A 22,060-nucleotide genomic window follows, 5' to 3' on the forward strand; every position below is an offset into this window, starting at 1 on the left:
GCTCACAACTCAAAAGCCGTAGCCGCGATGAAACGCAATTGTTTTTTCGTGCACGTCCGCGGCGCACAGCTGCACAACCTGCTTCTCCCCCGGTGTTGTGTCCCGGTGCCCTCGGTCTGTGTCTCCTACTGTTTCCCACTGAGCTCTGCCTCGTTTGAAAGGTGAAGGAAGCCCATGTGTGGAAAGACGTCGCCCCCGAGATGTAGAATGTGTATTATAGAAGAGAAACACACATTTCAGGACCAATGACTTGTATCCTCAGAACAGAGTCAGACATGTCCTGTGATGGTCAGCCTCCTTTCATATTTAAGCTGAAAATCACAGGGCATGTCTGAGGATACAAGTCAGCAGTGTAAAGCTCATGATATGTAAATTATGATATGATAATGTCAAGACATTTACAAAACACAGTGAAGTGTATAAATATAAATTATGTGCTTACAAGTAAAATAAAAATATTTAAATTATTAGACGAAAAAGGTCAATTTAATTTCAATCTAGGCCTATTTGAATGTTCGGCCCCCAAGGTGTCTGTTAAGAAAAATTTGGCCCTTCGACAAATGTATTTGAGTACCCCTGGTATAGTGGTTAGTACTCTGCGTTGTGGCCGCAGCAACCCCGGTTCGAATCCGGGTCACGGCACATTTAGACCACAAAAAACTTGGCACCCTACCTCTAATTATAAACCTTAGATATTCAGCAATCGGTATTTGTACGGTTTCTACGTCTGTCTAAAATTGTGGTCTCACTCGATATCCTATAGGCTAGGCTACCTCACCACTTCATATCCACATGGTGACTCTGGAGAGTGTAGGCTATCTACACTGTCTGCACGCAGACCAGACCTGACCCTTTGACGCATGGACATGACCTTTTTAAACTTTTTGAACGGACTTGGCTCTTATTAACTGTTTTCTTTCTTTTTTTGTTACTATCACTGTTTCAGACACGTGGATCTCCCTGTGCAGATAAATAAGGTTTCAATCATCAATCAATAAATGTAGTTGCATTAGCAGGTGTATTATTGTGTTAACCCCAAACTCCTTTCACTGTTATGACCACGTGTCTATGGTTATGACGACTCAATAGTATATTGAATTTGATTACAGTATAATGTGATGTCCTGACGCCTGTAGCTTTTCAGTCAGCCGTGATCGTATAGTGGTTAGTACTCTGCGTTGTGGCCGCAGCAACCCCGGTTCGAATCCGGGTCACGGCAGCTTTTCCTCGGTGCAGCTGATTCTGCAAGTCCAGATGTGGCAGCAACCACAAAGACCCACGTGTTCAACGCAATTTTTCCACGAGAAAGACTGAATTAAAATAGAAGATTTGAACTCAATCCCATGTGGTCCCACACTCACTGCCTCACATTTAAACAACTTTATATGATACATCCTCCTTGATATTCTCTCTCCCTCCCTCACACGCACGCACGCACGCACGCACACACACACACACACACACACGCACGCACGCACGCAAGCACACAACCCATTTGTAATGTCATGTAATGTATCCACCAACCTGTCAGACAGCCGTGATCGTATAGTGGTTAGTACTCTGCGTTGTGGCCGCAGCAACCCCGGTTCGAATCCGGGTCACGGCAGATTTTCCTCTGTTGATAAACAGTTCTTAATGGAGTACACTGAGGTCATGTTCAATATTGTGTAGGATTTGATCTAAAAGTTCTCCCATACTGAGTAGCTAAACGACAGACTAGTAATCACAACGGCATTCAATAGACCTGGTTCTACAACATGATTAAAAAACTTCCACAATCTTTGCGTTTCTCTTCTGTTCTATCTGCATCCCAATAGTCTGACCAAAATCCAAGTTGAATTATTTGAAAAAATAAAAATAGAAAAATAATGCAAGGCTTACAAGAAAAATTACACTTTATAAATAAATGAAAATCCATGCCCTCTGGCAACCTAAATATACTGCGATTACAAATAATAACCACCAGATGTCGTCTTTGTACCTGTGTATGGAAGGAAGAAGCCCAGGCTTTATTAGCCAATATAAACTTTGCAAAAAATAACTGGCAGTGGCATTAATACGAAAGAGCATAACTGTTGACTACAGGTGAGGTAATGTTACATAAAAACAATAAAAATTTATTGGGCTTTGACATGACAATCTTTGCTCTGTAGAGGATGTCGTTCAAGCTGACAGTGACAGAAGAATATAGCCTAGGCCTACCAGGGACCCATCAATTTTGGATCTTAATAATGTAAACTTCAAATAAAAACTTAATATAAATAGGAAGCACAATATCAGCCACAGCCGCAAAGTTTGACCTCGGTCACCAAGTTTATATTGTGTTTAGATGGAGTTATATTTGCTATGTTTTTTCCTGATTGAACAGACAGCAGCCTACTACTTCTACTATAAGGTGAGTCCAAGTAATTTGACATATTTAAGCACTAAAAAAAGAAAGAAAAAAGTAACACAATAGTTTCTTTTCCTGGTAATCAGTTACTTTTGGTGATGTATTCAGATACTAACTCATGCTTAGGCCTACTTTTTGGGGAAAGTAACAAGAAACTACAACTGAATACTTTTTTTTTTTCTTAAGTAACATGCCCAACTCTGTTCATTCATTCATGGGTTGCCTGCAGCAAGGGTTTCCTCCTCACAGTGAGTAGTTTGACCGTCTCCCCCTCCCTCCCTCTCCCTCTCCCTCTCCCTCTCCCTGTGTGTGTGTCGCTCCCTGTAGCAGCCATATTGGAATGCTGGATGTGGAGGGGAAGCAGGAACAGGCGACGAGAGGGAGAGAGGGAGGGAGAGACTGGGGGAGATAGACGGGAGCGAGAGAGAGAGAGAGAGAGGGAGGAAAAAAAACACTATCTCTCCAACAACTCCTGCTACCAGCTCTACGACTGAAATAACGGATTATTTACCGACTGTTACCAGCTTCTCCCGCCGGGAAAGTCACTACAAACCCCCGTTGGACGTCCCCTGGAACAAGTCAGCAGCGTGAGTGATGTTGTTTGGGTTTTCTTTTTTTCTTTTTTATTTCAAAAGCTAAAAGAAATTATTATGGGATGTGGTTGGTTTTAACGTTGGGCTGGCTGGTGTTAGCCGTTTCCTCTCTACCCTTTGAAATTTTTTGAACTAATTTCTCATTTTATCCACTTCACTTCACCTTCGCCCGTCGGGGGAAATAACGGATAAGTTAGCTTAGCTTCACATCACCGTGTAACTAGGTCGTAGTTTTTCCTCTGAGTAACTTGGAGCAGTTGGGAAGAGGAAAGAGAGAGATAGAGAGACTGTCTGCCTGCCTGCCACCAAACTAACTAACTCGTCGCCACCACAGTCACATGGAGTGAATGTGAACTAACGTTGACTCCAACCCACGGTACATGAGTGCAAAGGATTAACCTACATTTTCTGCTCCCACATCTATCTGTTTTGTTTGTTCCCTGTCCCACGTAACGTTACCCAAGACGACTGTATGTATGCCCACCTGAACTTACAGTACTGAGCTCCTGGTTTCTGTCTGAATAAATGAACCAGTTCTGGTTCATATTCTGATTTAATTCTGATGTCGATGGCTTTCATAAACCTAACTACAGTGGCCTGCAAAAGTTTGGGCACCCCCTGGTCAAAATCTCTGTTAATGTGAACAGTTAAACAACTGCAAGATGAAATGATCTCCAAAAGGCATAAAGTTACAGATGACACATTCCCTTTACATTTTAAACAATATGATTTTAATTTTAATCTTACATTTCCAAAATGACAGACAAGGAAAAGGGCCTGCAGCAAAGGTTTGGCCACTCTGCATAGTTGGTACCTAGTAGCACCTCCTTTGATAACTATCACAGTGTATAGTAAATATCTTGTCTGATACCTTGGTCAAAGTTATCAGAGAGCTCAAGTCTCCTGGGTTTCCTATTCCTTGCAGGCTGCTGCTTTGTTTCCCATTTTCACTCTTAAGTTGTAGAAAACAAAAACCGTACACTGATATTGCTTAAAATATTGTAAAAGAGTGTTTCATGTTTAACTTTATGCCTTTTCTGAGATCATTTCATCCTCTTGCTTACAGATATTTTTAACCAGGGGTGCCCAAACTTTTGCATACCACTGTAATTGACCCAGTTATGTTGCATAATGTTTCCTAAGACTACTAATTAAAGTTTGGTGTATAATATGATGCTTGTACTCTCTTGAGTAGGCTAGTGTAGATCATTAGATGTGTATTAGTGTTGCAAAAGTGAACATCCACACATTTTAATCTTGCTAATTCACCTGAAACAATCAACGTCATTATTGATTACCAATCAGCAACTTATCCCACAACAAACTTGTTATTTATTTCAGTTGCTTAAAGCAGAAGTAAGCGATCCGGTCGTTTTGGCTAATGCTGCGTTCCAGGCAGGCTTTTGAAACAGTAAGTTACAGCTTCAAGTCACGACTTATAACTTTGTAGCGTTCCAGGCAACCCGCAACTCGCGTTTCTCCGACCTGATGCCTGTGAAAGTCACTATAACGGCCACTCGTGTTTTTCTGACCCGTGAACTCGTACCAGATCGAACTGGTACGACTTCACAGGTCGGAAAAACACGAGTTACGGGCTGCCTTGAACGCACCATAACAGTCCTCGTCCCTACGTCACCACATTCACGCGCATCCCTTGGCTGCACACACAGCCCTTCATGCCGTTCTCTCTCCTCATTGGATAAAACTTGTAGGATACAAGAATAGTTTTCTCCTCGGCTCAGAGCAGAGCAGAGTGACTGAGAGACTCGTGTTTCGGTCCAAACACTCTATGTAAGTGATTGCTGTCGGAAGATATAACTATTTAAGACTTATATTAACACAAAAATATCGCTTACTTCTGCTTTAATGAAGCATGGATGCCACGTATTTGCTTCTGCTCTATTATTTGATTAACAGTTGAATATTTTAGGACAGGTGGTCAGACAACAACGCCACCTGTTTCAATATTTGATCCATGGCATTGACTCAGAGGAATGTTGTTAACGAGTAAACAATCATTTCATGAATTAAAATCCATGAACAACACACCCTCCTCCTACGACCCTCATAAAAAACCCTGAAACTGTAGGGGAATCTGTTTCATACATTTAGTCTTGTCATAAAAAGAGGTTTGGTTAAAATACTTTTTTTTTTTTTTTTGCCAGAGTTGAATCTCTGATTGTAAAGAATCAAGATGAGTACACACTCAATGGTTCAATGTGTTTGTCAAATACAACCGAGCCCTCGCAGACACAGGGCTCTCTGTGATCTGCATTCGGCCAACTGTCTGAGGGGCTGTGGTGCCTGAGCCTTGCTTTGCCTCTACTTCATATTCCAGATGCAAGAAAATGCTAATGAATTGCAGTATCCTGAGGCCACGGAGGCTTCAGACCTAGAGTACACTAATAGGAGTGCTGTTATGCATACGTATACAGTTCTGTGACAAGGTAAACCTAAAGCAGTAGCTTGTATGAAAATTTGATTTTCATATATTCTAGAGTTTATTTAAGGTCATGGGTTGAATCATAGATCCACCTTTACGTCATTTACACACGTTATATATAAATCTTGATTGGTTCTTAATTTTCACAGGCTTTTGTCTACCAAGACAAACTAAATTTAACCTCAACGTAATATATTTAATTGTCTAAGGGGAAATTTCCCTCTGGAGTACAATAGTAGAACACATAAAGTCTAAATCCCATGAAACTGTAAAAAAAAGACTAATAATTCTCTGAGACATAATACCCACATAATACATATTGCTCATCTCGTGAAATAGCACATAATGATAAATAGACTTGACTTATGAAATTTAAGTATGTCGTCACACTTCTTTTTGGTTCTTTTTCTGTAACCACTACAGTGGTGGTGTAACAATAAAACTCTTGTCGTCTGAATCATAGCTATTCTGGTGAGAAGAAAGCCTTTGCCAGGATGATGTCCTGTGGACGCTGCTTCCCGCCCTACAACAAACTAGAGCTTTAATGTTTCTTCTCTAGCTTGCTTGTTCCAAACACCTTCAAACACCCTTAGCTGCAAAACTACATTGTCTCTCCTATTAAGATGTAATAATGAACACTTTTTTTCAGAATAAACAACCCAGCAAACAAGCCGCCCCACTGCTAATTAGCTTACCCACTTGACAGCATGTATTTATGTCCACACTGCGGCTGCATTGATTCAGCTCACTCAGCATGATCAAGAGTGAGGGGTTGTATTGCCTTTGACTGTGTGGACACAGATCACTTCCTGTGGATATTTTGGCAGTTTACACAAACACTACAGACACTCAAGCTTGAAGTATGTTATGTATGGAGATGGTCTGGTTTCATTACATAGATAGAACTTAACTCCATTCATGTAAGTAAAGTCAAGCCTCAGTCTACTAATTTGGCATTATAGGACCAAAATAAATGCAGTGTAATCCATTCTCTCAAGAAACATATCATTACCGTGTGTGTGTGTGTGTGTGTGTGTGTGTGTGTGTGTGTGTGTGTGTGTGTGTGTGTGTGTGTGTGTGTGTGTGTGTGTGTGTGTGTGTGTGTGTGTGTGTGTGTGTGTGTGTGTGTGTGTGTGTGTGTGTGTGTGTGTGTGTGTGTGTGTGTGTGTGTGTGTGTGTGTGTGTGTGTGAGAAACAAGTGGAAAACTATGTTGTTTTGCCTCAGTTTCTGACATACACATGTGTGGTACTGAATTTCCTTTATATGGACCCCTCTGCTCCCTTTAAGTGTTTCGTTAATTTAGTTGGCTTCAGTGGTAGCTGTCACAGGTTTGTTGGAGGAAACGAATACACTCTGCAGAGTGTAATAGCTACACCTTTCTGACTTGACTTTTACTGTGGCTGCTCTACAGCAGGCTAATAAAGGCATGGCTTGGTGTGTGTGTGTGTGTGTGTGTGCATATGTGTGTGTAAATTGCAGAGCAGTGCAGGAGGCCTGTATTTATAGAAACACTTGACTACACTCAGAGATCCTACAGGAGCAGTCCACTACATTGCAGAGAGCTCCACTGTTTGTATTCTGCTTTCTCTTTTTAATTCCTGCAAGGTTGTCCTCACTCTTAGTCCATTTATGTCACTTCTTCACATTTTATATTCTGTGAGGTTATGTGCTATATGTATTCCTCTGGTCTGTTCTAGACAGACAGGGACGGAGAGAAACTGTAGAGAAAGAGACAAGAGGGTAACAAAGCCAGCAGTCAAGTGTCAGTAGATTGCAGTATGCGTCGTGACTCATAATGACTCTAACTAGTGATAGCAATCAATGCGGACACTTACTGTGTATGTTGAGGTATGTAGAGGTGAATACGACTGTCTGTGCTCTTAATATGTTTATGTTGTGAAGAATTCATGATACCAAATGAAGGAAGAATGACTCTGTACTGTTTCCTGCAGTTTGAGCATTTTAAAGAAAAAAATAGTTGTTTGCTGTTTTCCTATAGCAAACACTGTGGTAGTTTCTTTCCCCAGTGATTGGCCACTTCGTACCTACTGTGTAAATACATGCAGCTGTGAGGAGGTCTAAGCTGTTTTCTCACGTCCTGAACGAATGTATGAAGCTATTTGCAAACTCACCTCAGGAAGGAAAATAACATGAATGAACAGTTGAACAGGAGCAACTGGGGTTCTTTGTTTCACACCAGCAACTTTACTCAGAATGTGACTAACTGTGTGTGCGCGGGTGTACATGTGTTTGTGCGTGTGCTGGCATGTATGTGATCATATGCGTCCCCAACTCTATAAATTTAGCTCCTTTCTTTTGTGGAGCTTATTGCCCGTGCATCCTCCTCTGCATGTGGTTTCAGCTGCGAAGGAAAAGGAGTGTGTGTATGTGTGTGTTTGCAGACAGGAGGCTGAATGAAGGTCGATTCCCTTTGCTTCTGGATTGATTCAGGAAGCAACCCCCACACCCTTCCATGCAGACACACAAACACACACACTTACATAAACACACACACACACATAGAGAAAGACAGACAAACTCACACAGTCACAGAGCACTTACTGTACATCCTAAAACATGCTGCGTCCCCCAGGAGCTTAAAGGAAAACGCCTTCTTCCTCTCAGCAGCAGCAGCAGCAGCAGCAATGCTCCTCAGGCCTCTGTGTAGTGTTTATGTGTGTATTAGTGGGTTGGTCTCTCTGTGTGTGTGTGTTTGTGTGTCTATGATTAAGTGGAAAATTTAGGGTTGAAAGCCGATGTTGTTGTGAGGACATTTTGGCTGCTCCTCTCACCACCTCAAAGGATTAGGGTTCGGTGTTTATTTGTAGTGCTTCAGATTAGCGTAAAGGGCTGAAGAATGCATCGTGTCATCAAATGTCCGCACAACGGTAGAAAGACCCAACACGTGTGCATGTGTGTGTGCAAGTTTGTGCTTGTTTGTGTGTTACTGTACTGTAATGACTGTTTACCCAAGATAAGCTGAATAAACATCACCTTGGTTTAGTCTGTTTGTCTGTATCTTACTCATACAGCAACGTGTGTGATCCTGTTGGTACATTTGTGTAGTGTTAATTGAGGTGGATTGGATGTATTAGTGATCCGTGATCTCAGATCGGTGTACGAGTGTGTAGATTTAATCAGTGCAATCTGTATAGCTTTATGCTGAAGCAGGTGGCAATGTACTTTGGAGTATTGTATTTCTTCTGCGGTCAAAGTTATATAATGTGTGCACAATGGAAGACAGTGGCGTCTGCAGCTTTCTTGAGCTTGGCTTTACTACAATTGTTTTAGTGTGTGTGTGTGTGTGTGTGTGTGTGTGTAGATGGACCAGTGTGTGCAGCAGCATAGTGTGCTTTCTGTGTGTGCTGCAGTGTGCTACAATGGCAGGAAATGACATCATAGCTAATGACTTGTCACTCCTTGGGGCATGCACGCACACAAGGACACACACAAACACACACCCACACACGCCTGCGTTCAGTGCAAAGCTACCTTCAGTCATGCAGGTCAGTGGTGCAGCGTGTCAGGTGGTGATGAATGGAAGTGGAGCGCAGCGAGTCCCTCTGGTGTATAAATATGTGTGTGTCTGTGTGTGTGTGTGTGTGTGTGCGCTCGCTGGCTTGTATTGTGCGTGAGATTCCTCGGCTCAACCAAAATTAGTCCACAAACTAATGACAGTTCTCTTGATCCTTCGTTTCATTATGAGCGAAGCTGTGACTGAGCTGTAAAACAACAACTGGCAACCACAGATATTGTAAATAAGTTACCCCTCACCCTGTGTGTGTGTGTGTGTGTGTGTGTCAGTGTGTTTGAGTGGACAGTCACTGTAATTACATAGCAGTGACTCAGAGAGAGAGAAAGAAGTAATTGTTCCACTTTGTCATATAGACATACAGAGAAAAGAAGTGGGAGGAGGAGAAAGGGGGATAGACAGAAGAGAGAAAGAGAGACATGAAGAGATGAGGGAAGAAGACAGAAAGTGAAGGAGAGCGAGTCCAGAGATGAACCATATCTATACTCACGATAATGTCATTACACAGATATCTAGCTGTATTCATTTAGCTTCATAGACAGGCTGTTCAATTTTCACAGTGGCTGTTGTACAGTAAATACTCTTGTTGGTCGGTTTCTTTTGCCCCCTACTGTGTGTGTGTGTGTGTGTGTGTGTGTGTGTTTGTTCAGCTGTCCACCAGCTATGATATCTCAGGGATAGATATGTCTCAGACACCAAACACACTTGTTCCAGCAATAAAACTACATGGACTGGCATGTGTCACTGTAGTTAAAAGGATTGTTCAACATCTTGGGAAATATACCGAGTAACTTCCTTGTGGTGAGAAAATGAGTACCTTATCATATCTGTACGGTCAACATGAAGCAACCTCAAGAAGCTGCTCAGACTAGCTTAGCATTAAAGTGTAAAAATTACACTTTTAATCCACTATGGAAAATGACATTACAACTTCTTTCTGGTCTGGGGGTCATAATAACTTCCTGGATCTGTGCAGCTGATGTGTAGTTTGACAGTTTTAGTTTGTATACAGATTAAATCATCAAGATAGCATGTGTTAAAATAATGAGATCTAGATGTTGATTGGTGGATTCTTGTTACTCGGGGGAACACACAAGGATCTAATTGATCTTTGCACACAAATGTATTCATGCATTACTCACCATATTGAACAAGAGCCAGTTCTCAAAGCTTAAAATGATTAAATTGCAGACTTGTCTTCATCGGTTGTGACTGGTTTACACAGAATAACAGTAGACACAAGTCGTGTCATAATTTACACAAAGACAGGTCCTCTATTGAGGGACACAGAGAGAGAGACAGAGAGGGATACAGAGAGAGCAAGGCAGACATCAGTGTCAGCTCGGCTTATCATATGACCTCATCCACTGTCTAGATTCATGCACAGCCACAGAAACAGACACGCACACAATCACTATGCAGCACCCACTGAAAAAACACAGTCATAATACTGAAGATCAGAGAGATCACACACACACACACACACACACACACACACACACACACACACACACACACACACACACACACCAGCAGTGAAACACCTGGATGCGACCCACAGGTATGACATCACAGGCACACACTCCCAGACTGACGGGTTACCATAAATCAGTGCTGCTGCTGAGGTCAGATGTGGGTATAATGCCACAGTGTTTGTCTGTCTGTGTGTCAGTGCACATGTGTCTGTGTGATTAGTCACCAGCAGACACACTCCTGTAACAAAGCTTCATTGAAGAATAGCCTGGAGGTTTGGCTTTCCCTCTCTCTTTCTCCCTTTGTCTGTTAGGTGTCTTTTTGAATAGTTTTCTAATCTGAATATTGAAAACAGTCGCTGCAAACTCCAGAAAACAACATCATGAAAGACAATGCAGGACTCTGTTGCTTGTGTTTTTATTTTGCTCTGCTTGAAATGGCTGCTTTTTAAAGTTTTTGTTAAACAGTAAATATATTTGGTTGAGTTGTTGAACAAATTATTCATACATCAGTTTAGTTTGCTCAAGGGAGCAGGGCTCCAGACTGGAGGCATTTTGCCTCTAAGATTTGAGACAGTGCAAGTAAATTTTCATCTAGTGCTTGTCCATATGCAACCAGTATATTCGCTGTTTTTTTTTTTTTTACACTGGTGAAACTTGGAAGAAGCGACTTAAAGAATCTGATATCTTTCATTACAGGTGTCAGGCCAATGTGTGTAAGGATCATGAATGAAAAGGAAATGTGAATATTTGCTTTGCAAGTTGATGTGTGCTGCTAAATTTTCTGCATGCGCTCCTAAAATTCTAAGTTAGGGGCCACTGCACTCCTGGTAAAAAAAAATGTAAGAAAAAAGGAGCCCTGGTGAGACATGCACATGGACCCAAAGCGTATTGTGCCAATTAAAAAAAAAAAAAAGTATAATGTTTTGGATGTTAAGGTGAAGTACACAATATTTTCTTACCCAGACAGCCTGTGTTTTACATTTAATAATAATAAAAAAAAAACCCAGGGTTCGTTAGTCCGTCATTTCTAACTGTACCACCACCAGAGGGCGATGTTCACACTTCAACTCATCAAGCAGCGACTCGCTGAGGGAGTGAGATAGAGCGGCAGAGCTTAGATCTGCCCTCTACATGTGAGACAGAGAGTATGTGGTGTGTGTTTGTGTGTGGGTCTGTGTGTGTGTGACATCTTGGCCTACTAATCCAGTGGCCCATTAATCTGCTTTACTCCTGAGCAACTCTTGTCTTTTCTGTCAGCTTGTTTGCTTGTGTAAGTGTGTGTCAGGATTTGTGTTGTGGACTGTCAGTGTATGTGTGTGTACCGGTACATGTGTAAGACAGACACAGAGAGAGAGAGATAGGGAGATATTCTCTCAGTCATAGTTTACTCACTGTGTCCTGTCCAACCAATATACTGTGACAGACTGGATGTTATATCTATAATCAATGGGTTCAAAGTTCATTTGGATTATTAAGATTCATCAACCAGTTCATTACTCTGATTGATTCTCTTGTGACTCTGTGTAATTGACTGAAATATCTCATCAACTATAAGTTGAATTTCCATCATATTTTCCATATACATGTTTCCCAAGAGGATGAATCCTGCCTTTTTTCCTGATCCCCTGACTCCTCTCTTTTTTTCTTATGAGGTTAACGTTTGTGGTTTGAGGGAAATGTCTCAGCTACTGGATTGCCATGAAAATTTGTTCAGATATTTGTGGCTTGGAGAGGATGAAGCCGATTGTTTTTGATAGTCCTCTGACTTTTACTCTGTTTTGTTACTTTTCCAGTAGCATTTCATCCAAGTGGATTGGCACAAAAAAACAGGTGCAGACATTTGTCATTCCTGGATAATCTATCCTTTAATGACTTTTGTGATCTCCCTGACCTTTGTCTAGCTCCACTATGAGGTTAACATTTTGTGGTTTGAGTGTAATGGCTCAACAACTGTTAGATGGTCTGCCATGAAATTTGTCACACACATTCATGTCCCACCAAGAGAAAATTGTCAAGTAAAGCCTCAACAATCTACCACCACCAATAGGTCAACATTTAAATACTTTGTTTTGTGACCAAATAACAAAACTTACGACATTTCTATCACCTTCAGAATAGTTTAGTATTACTGTTAGCATGCCAGCATGTTAAACTATGGTGGTAAACATGATAAACATTATGTCTACTCAACATAAGCATAGTACTACCAAATGCTTCTGTGCCTATTTTCAACCTTGCACAGCTACTGTCATAGCATATAATTTTCCTATGGTTTATGTTCAGTAGTTAGCTATTCGGTTTTTTTTTTTTTACCACCATGGCCTACTTAATAATTAAATAATCAGTTGTCACGGTTTAAGCCCATGGGGTTGAGTAATCTAAAATAAATTTAAAAAATGACACAGTAGCCTATAATTGTATATTATTTGCTCACCCCCAACAAAACAAAGTCAATTAAACTACTGACTGTTTTCTCCCACATCTTCTATAATTTGTTTCATTTGTTCTGAAGATGGATGATTTCTGGGGGACAGTGACGAGTTGAGAAGAAGTAGCGCGTTATGATTAATTGAGGATCTCCTCGGGGGTTCATTTGTGTGAAAGAGGCAGAATAGCCAAAGGCAACACAGCTCACTCACACATAATTTAAACAACCCATACTCTTGCCCCCTTCCCTTGTTATGTCATTCTCCTCCATCCTTTATTTCCTCCTCACTTTATCATCTTCTCTGCTCCATCTGCTCTCGTGTCTTTTTTACTCCTCTTTTTTCTCCATCTTTCTCACTTCTCTTCCTGCAATTGTTGCATCATTTCTCTCCATCTTTTTATCATGTCTTTCCACTTCTCACTTGCTTTTCCCTCTGTCTCTTGTACATCTGGCTCCGTCTTTCCCCCTCCATCCCTCCCTAGGGAGACAAAGACCCCCCCTCCTACACGCACACACACACACACACACACACACACACACACCCTCCCTTCCTCCCTTCCTACCTCCTTCCTCCTTTTCTCTCTTTTGCCTCCCTCCCCCCTTTCACGGTCATAGGCTAACGCTCCCCTCTTTCTCCCTCCTCTCGCTCTTCCCTTTACTCTACTCCCACTCATCCTGCTGTGTATCTGTGTGTCAGTGTAGTACCAGTGGTAGTTGTAGTAGTAGTAGTAGAGGAGGAAGGGGGAGGAGGAGGAGGCTGGCTTCTTCTAAGCTCATCATCGCTGCTGACTGCGTTAGCTGACGAGTACATCACAAAGCTTTTTCTAATTTAGCTGTCTGTCAGGAAGAGATTTCTCTTCTCTTCTCTTCTCTTCTCTTCTCTTCTGTTGGACTTTAAATGGAAGGACTATACCATGGTAAGGCTTTTATCAGTATATGTGAGTGTGGGTGGTTGCATGTGTTTGTGTGTTCTCATATCTTCATACGTGACTTTGTTTATAATCTGTGTGTAAAATTAGTATTTTTCATTCTGCAAACTCCAAACTAAAAACAATCTTGTGAACACAGTTTTACAATCAGAACCAGAGCTGAGGTTGAAATGGATCGCTTGGAAAGTATTGTTGATGAATTCTGTCCTGATAGTTGTGATGGAGATGAGGAGGAGGAGGAAGAGGAGGAGGAGGAGGGAGTAGAGGATGGCGGCAAAATGATAAAACACACTCACCTGCATGTTCAGCTCTAGTTGATGTAAAAGAGCTAAATAATTAGACCAACAGTCAGTTAGTTGATCAAGTAAAATCATTTTGAACCCAAATATTTCAAACATTTTGGTTTTAGCTTCTCAAATGTTTGAAATGTTGTGGTTTTCTATACTGAAAGTTGAATATAATTGACTGTTTGAGGTAAATTTTGATTTTTGGAGGCTTTCTTTTAAAAATGTTACAATCTTGTGATTTTTTATCGACCAAATAATTGAGGAAATGAACAGCAACTGATATGACACACTAATTGTGTGTGTGTGTGTATGAGAGAAAGGAGATGTAAGCACTGTGTTGCCTGCATGTAGGAGGTTTCAACTTCAAGTGATGATGAGGGGGGGGGGGGGGCTGCCTGTGTGTACTTATGTGTGTAATTTTGTGTGTGTGTGTGTGTGGGAGGCAAAACGTGTGTGCGAGAGATGATGCGTGTTAAATTAGTAGGTTGTGTTTGAATGCAAGTGCCCAGCTTTGTGCACAGTGTTGCTGATGTGGCTTCGTGTGAAGGTGTTTGTGTGTATGTTTGTGTGTACATTTGCATATGTGTGTTGTAAACATGAAGGAACGATCCCCCTGCGGCGTTTTGTTTCTAGGTTAGATCATATATATTTCAGTGTGTTTTAATATTTCGATCTTGGTTCATAATTGATGGAGATTTGCTAAACAAGAATTAAACCCTGCAGCTTCCCTCCCACACACACACGCACGCACACACACACGCACACACACACACACACACACACACACACACACACACACACACACACACACACACACACACACACACACACACACACACACACACACACACACACACACTCATGGGACACTGCACCTTTACCTGGCTGCCGTACATTAAAGCAACTTAACTTATGCACTCCCCCAGATGTGATATTGATATTGATCCCATGACTGGAAGTGGTTAACCACAACAGATAGAAATGCATCTATAAGCATTACGCTCATGTTAAATCTATTTTATCTGTACACTAAAATGACAACTTGGCTCAGAGCATGTTACTATCAGTCATTAATACGCCCTCTAACCCTAAGAGTCCTGAACCAGATAAGGATCAACTCCACTAAAGTATATAAAATGAAATGAATACAATTCACCTTACAAAAATCAGCATTTTTTAGCCCATATGTAAATATCAAGATTCATTACCGTGGTCTCGTACTCAACAACCAGTAAGGATTTGTAATTCTTTGGCCAATTAGAATTAAGGATTCGTTAGCCTTGTAAGCGTGTTCCCCAGTGTTCGCACTCATACAAAATCAAAGAAGCGTTCAATATTTAATGTTAGATTTGATTTGCTTCGTACTAAAAAAATCATTTTCAGTAGGTGTGTGTGTGTGTGTTTATGAATGCCTTAACTGACATGCAGTTGGGAGTGCATGTTAATTTGGTGTTAGTAATGCTGGATGTGTTTTGATTTATTTAAAATTTTGTAGCAGTCTCTGTTTTTTAGAGCTTAAGCTGTCTCACTCATTCATTCATTCATTCATCCTCAGTCTGGTGTGTTGAATTATACATGGCGCGTATCTGGACAGAGTGTGATACCTTAACATGCATGAAGCCGCCCCAGTAAGCCAGTTGGCTTTGTAACTGCACCTGAACTGTACACACTCGAGTGAATGTGTGCGTCACAGTGTGTGTGTGCTTTTCACAGATAAATGTGGATGAGCAGTCATGCGTTTACGTGACCTTATTATGTTGCATGCATGTAGAACTTATCTGGAATATGCATCATCCCCGTGTGTGTGTGTGTGTGTGTGTGTGTGTGTGTGTGTGTGTGTGTGTGTGTGTGTGTGTGTGTGTGTGTGTGTGTGTGTGTGTGTGTGTGTGTGTGTGTGTGTGTGTGTGTGTGTGTGTGTGTGTGTGTGTGTGTGTGTGTGTGTGTGTGTGTGTGTGTGTGTGCGCGTGTGTGCGCGTGGGTGTGTGTGTGTGATGTTGTGTCAGCAATGCATTTTATTGTCTATTAGTGTCAGGTCTTGAATAATTGCTCGATGTTTATCTGAATGTGAATAATGACATGAGAAAATGCACATGTGCCCTCCTCTGTTTGAACACATAGAGCTCACTGTGTGTGTGTGTGTGTGTGTGTGTGTGTGTGTGTGTGTGTGTTTCACTCTAAATCAAATAATTGAAAACAATGACTTGTCCTCCATCACATGAAATAAACATACAATCATATAAATGTGTATTATGGGTCATTATCAAAGTCAGAACTCAGTTTAAAACATATACAAGTATAATTTAATGGACAAACTGTGTGTGTGTGGCAGTCAATGTGACTGGCAGGTGTGATTGGTGCCTCAGGCATTATGTTGTTGCATCGTAAGACTGCACGCTCCAGTAACACCCCATTGTCCAGAGGGTCAGTCGCACACTCCCACACCCACACACACACACGCGCTCACACACACACATGAGCGTGTGCCAGCTCAGCTTGAGGGTTAACCATTAAACACTGTGCATTGAGTCAGAACAGCTGACTGCTCTCCTCAGGTTGAATCAGTCAATTTTTACAGGACAAGTGATTGGTTTTTATTTTCTGTTGGAGAAGAACATCTGCCGCTGTTTCTCAGTTTGATCTGTTGTTTTTTAAAAGTTAGCTGCGTTGTTTTTTTATTCGTTTTTTACTCATCTTTTACTTGTGTCAAGCCAGGCCATCCCAGTTTACATGTAAATTAAAAACACCATAATGTGATTTTGATACAGATTCAGACACATTAAAAGCTGTAGCGGACCATCTAATTTAATATTATGATAAAAAAAAAAAAAACTTAAACTTTTAGCTTTTGTTGATTTAAATGTTTTAACTGTCTCTCAGTTACTAACCTCTCTTGACCTTCCTCAAACTATCATTTCTGGAAAACGACTGATCCGAGACCTGTAGTTTAAGCATCACTTCATAGCAGACTCTCTCTTGATTGTTCTGTCTAATTAGCTTTACCCAAAGACCTGTCGTTACCATGCAATTATACACAGCTCGCAGACATGGAGACTGTGTGTGTGCGTCTCTGTCTGTCTGTGTGTGCAGAGATATGTATCTGCCTGTAAAGATGTGTGTGTGTTTGTGTGTGTGTGTGTGTGTGTGTGTGATGTGCTTTAGACTTGAGCCTTTACAGAATAACAGCACCCACTTACTTTTACTAATGCTGTCTCATTATGTCGATGCCAGAGATACAGATGAAAGAAAACTCTTGTGTGTATGTGTGGCGTGCGTTCGTGTTGTTAAGACCACCAGAATGAATTGCTAGTAGATAGAAAATACAAATCTGTATCTGAAACATTCAGCGCTGTAGTAGAGATATTTATCCACATTTGTTTACCCGCTCTATTCTCCTTATTTGTCTGCACTGAGAGCTGTAACTCTGAGAGCCACTGTTTTGGCTGTTTTGGCTTAAGAGTGACTGTTTTCGTGCAGCCTTGGCTCTTGTATTTATTTTTCTAGCACTCCTACACAATAGCTTGTCTAGCTCAGGAACTCAAAGAGTAAGAAAACATTTGTAGTTACCAAGAGGGCATGGTGCATTGAATGTATTTTCAGTTTCACTTAAGATGATGATTCGTAAAACAAATGTATTTTCTACAAAAATCTATGAAATGAATCTTTGCTGCTCCTCATTCTCCTCAACAGCTTGAGTAGCAGGTGTTTTGGGCTGACTGCCAGCGTGTGTGTGTAAGTGTGTGTGTGTGTGTGTGTGTGTGTGGAAGGTTTGTGGCGTTCTTTGATTTACCTGCAGTGGAAGCTGTTAAACAGGTCTACGGGTATGTAATTAGCACCATCCTAGTGCCCAAGGAGCATATTTCATGGAGGGAAGAAACTATCACCCAGTGAGGTTAACACTACTTAACCCAGAGTTTCCAGTCATTTAAATGAGTAAAAACAAAACCAAGTAACACTTCTAAAAGAAGAATAAAGAAAACAGAGGCTGGAAATGTGAGTGTTTAAAATAAGCTTTAACTAATAATTAGTATCAAGACTGCTGTCTTATTATCTTATCCCACTCCTCAGGTGCTGTTTAATCTTGTTTCTCAGACAAGAGCGAGCCACTGTCTCCTATGGTTTTCAGTCTAGACTGCAGCAGCTCCAGCATGGCTGCACATCTCAGGCTACATAGCACTTAACCTACAGTGATGAGAGAGACAGGGAAAGACAAGCAGAGTGAGCATCCAGGAGACAGATGGTGTCTGTAGGTTTCAGATCTATCTAGATATCATTATAGACACTTAAAGACAGACTGTCATTATCCGGATCAGATCATCATCCAGATCAGTTTACTAGAGTCCATTTTAGCTATTTAGTAATGGATATAGCTCTTTGGCTTGATATTAAAGGTATCATTAAGCTTAAACCAGTGGTTGATAATATAGAATATCAAGATAATCTTCACCATATGTGATATTTTTCATTGTTTTGGTTTTTAATGTCCTACAATCTGCCTTGGTGACAGGTTGTACCCTCATTTTACGGCTTTGCTTACTGCTTTCAGCTGGAGTTAGTGGCAGCATACAATAATGGGATTATATGTTATAAAAACACCTAAAATTTAACATTGTGATTATATTACAAAGCCACCCCCACCCACCCAGCTGTCTCATAAATCAGTTGTTAAAAAGGAAGTGCAGTTGCAAAGGGGGGAGGTGATAAGTTCTGGGATTGTCAATAGTTGCCTTCCTGTAATATTGAATCCCCATTACCGCACATACACACATACTTCACACTTAGGGTCCTGGTTTTGTATGACAACGGCTCTGCAGATAAAACACACACACACACACACACACACACACACACACACACACACACACACACACACACACACACACACACACACACACACACACACACACACACCATGAGTCACCTTGCTGGCATTTCCTTTCAGTGTGTGGGTTTTCTTTTTACCATTACATCATCTTTGTTGACATGCCCTGCTGTCAGATCACCCCCGTAGTGTGTGTATGTGTGTGTATGCTTACCCAGCATTTGTGTGAACATGAGGGGTCCAAGCACTTAGGCACTTATCCTCCTGACCTCCTCCTGCATACGGCCCTATCAGTGCTCTCACTGGGTGTCAGGTTCTCAGAAGGCTTCCTCTTGGTTTCCTGTGAGGGCTTGGGAGTTGTCGATTCAGTGTAATGCACCTATAGCTATTCAATAGTAAGAGTAGGACCGCCATGTTTACTTTCAACACACAAACCTAGAGCATTTTGTGCAATATTTGGCCTTTTATTCATGTTTTCTCTTCACTAGCATGTATTGCGATATTTTGCATGGCAGTATTGTATCGATCTGAACATACATAGAAGTTTATCTTATGAGAAAAAACAGATGTTAATAAAGTTTTCATTTGGAGACATCATTTTCAGTTGAAAAAAGCTAATAAACAGCAATCTCAGCATATTGCAGTATTTTTAATATCACAATAATATCGTATCGAGACATAGCCTAAGTAAAGTGATAATATTGTATTCTCGGGCCTCTGGTGATTCCCACCCCTATTTAGTACCCATATAAATTTATAATGAGTAAAGTGGGATTAGGCATGTACTTCTACAGTGCAACATAATTATTTTTTTTATTTTTTGGGAGAAATATACAGTCACCCTGAATAGTCATTCAGATTTTGCAGTTATTCAACAGACGTTTGATTGTCTCAGGAAAAACACATTCATCTAGAAGTTAAAGAAACATGTCCCAGCATTAATACTGTCATTGATTTTATACTGTTGTTGTGGTAAAAGAGAAGTCTGTAAACTTTGCTCACCCAGTGTAACATCTTCATCTCACAGCTGCTAAACATGAGCCCCCATGAACAATAAACCCAGTTTGGCAATTTCGCTCTTTAAACCAAAGCTTCTGCTCCAGCTCTCTGGGGTTGGAGGTAAATTACATTACAATGGGATATTGATTTTAGGAGAGATCCATCAATTTTCTGTTGAAATGTCAACATGATATTGATGGATTTTACAGCTATTTAATTTGGCAAGTGTCATGGAGCTGGCACTGGCGTCCTCTCCCTAATGCACATTCAGCAACTGAACCGTGAACACCTGCTGTGCAGCTTAACTCGATAAACTTCAGTTACTTTTTTGTTCTGAGTGGCTGATTTCTTTATGCAGTGCCACATAATTAAACAAACCAGTTAACTCTGTGCTTTCTTTCTTTGTTTGTGTTGCAGATATTTCCAGGATTGGTTACTACACAGGTGAGTAGCTGAACCTCAAACACCTGCCACAACATCTGGGATCAATCCAGCTGCTTCAGTCATTCAGTCATACACAGTTTTAAATCTGGTGGTCTGGTCACCAAACGGGAAGGCTGAAGAATATAGGCATTTAACGTTTCAAACAATGTCCTAGTCATGGAGTTAGCTTCATTTGAAAGAGCTTGTAAATTGCATGTGCGGTGAAAACATGTACAGCTTTTTATTGTTTATACATTAATGTTTGAACTGCTGAAATATTCCCAGGACCTCAGGGTGGTGAAGATCTGTATGGACACTAATGAGAGATTCTCTCATTGCACATACAGTACTTACAGTATATGAGTCACATTTGTGACTGCAATAGATTAGATTAAAGGAGAGAGAAAACAGTGGAACTATCTCTCTGTGTTTGTTAATCTCATTAGTGAAGCAAAACAATGAACGTTGCTCTAGTTGAATGTTGGTGACTAATTTGTAATTTTCACACTGCGGATGCTACAGACAAACACTTTCCTGTCCGGACGGTTGTGAGTCTTGGTCAAGCTTCTTTCATCCTGAGGGTGAGAATTTGTTGTCCTTTGTGTTACTGAGATGACTAAAGCAGTGGAGTGTAGTCATGTATCATGGCACTGTGCCCTGAAAGCATGCCTAGTCTCCGGCCTCTTATATCAGATGAATTAAGCTGCCAGCTGCCTCCTATTGTAAATATCACAAGCCGTAATTCCTGTTGACCTAAACAACCATACAGTCAGAACACTATCCAAAATTTCACTTGGAAAATTAAAACCATATCCACAGCTAAGTGAGTTAGCAAGTGTTATTGGAGGCTTTTTGCCTTTAATTGATAGGGCAGTTGAGAGAGACAGGAAATGGGGAGGTAGAGAGAGGGGGGATGACATGCAACTAAGGGCCACCGGGGGAATCAAACCGGGGGGCCGGCTGCAGCGAAGGCTGTAGCCTCCGCACATGGGGCGCCTGCTCAACCCAGAGAGCTATACGGCGCCACGTGAGTGACATTTCATAAAGTTTCTTGCTCCTCTCAATTAATTCTTCAGACATTTCCCTCCTCTCGCAGCAGCACACTGTGCTGTTCACTGTAAGTGTGTTTCACAGTACCCGTCAGCAGCTGAGAGGAAGCACGGCCGCAACAATGGAATTGACAGGATGTTTCAAGGGCAACACCTGTGTGTTTGTGGCAATATTTTGAGGGGCTTTTTGCACATTTTATGTTTTATTACTTCATTTAATCATCTTCAGGCTTACAACAGTCTTTACAGTCTTTTACATGGTATGTTCAAATATTACGATTTATCCACCTCTCTATGTATTTGATGAGCAAGGCCAGGGGTCATGCTTGCACTGTAATGAGTGCTCATAATGTCTAAAGGTCAAAGGTCACGTGACACTGTCGATACCAACAATTCATGTGTGTCAGACAATATAGTTTGTGTTTTACCAAAGAGTCCTGATTAAAACCACATCACAGTATTACAAAATTGCTAGTAGTCAACCATCTCTAACTCTAAATATCACAGTTTTCTTCTTTACCTCTGACTTGTTAGTATTTTTAAAAAGGCAGCAGCAGAAGAGTACCGGTGCTGTGAGGAACACACAAAGAGATTTTTTTTTTAAACAAATCTGCATTTGTAAGATAAAATATGTTTATAATTCAAATAGCCTTTGAATTTGTTAACTTCAATGCATGGTTGTGAACACAC

General features: G+C 41.0%; 1 protein-coding gene across 1 annotated transcript in view; it reads left to right on the plus strand.

The window, feature by feature from the left end:
* Positions 1-2,732: 2,732 nt before the first annotated feature.
* The window catches only part of LOC310994112 (focal adhesion kinase 1-like), a gene marked incomplete at its 5' end in the record, with an annotated part of 59,292 nt that continues 39,964 nt past the window's right edge, over positions 2,733-22,060 (plus strand). The window contains 6 exon segments of the mRNA XM_083982674.1: positions 2,733-2,743; positions 2,745-2,859; positions 2,861-2,884; positions 2,887-2,946; positions 2,949-2,979; positions 20,316-20,342. Of these exon segments, the coding sequence (XP_083838800.1) occupies positions 2,733-2,743; positions 2,745-2,859; positions 2,861-2,884; positions 2,887-2,946; positions 2,949-2,979; positions 20,316-20,342 (268 nt within the window).

This window comes from Trachurus trachurus, assembly GCF_905171665.1.
Source record: "Trachurus trachurus genome assembly, chromosome: 11".
Taxonomy (NCBI): domain Eukaryota; kingdom Metazoa; phylum Chordata; class Actinopteri; order Carangiformes; family Carangidae; genus Trachurus; species Trachurus trachurus.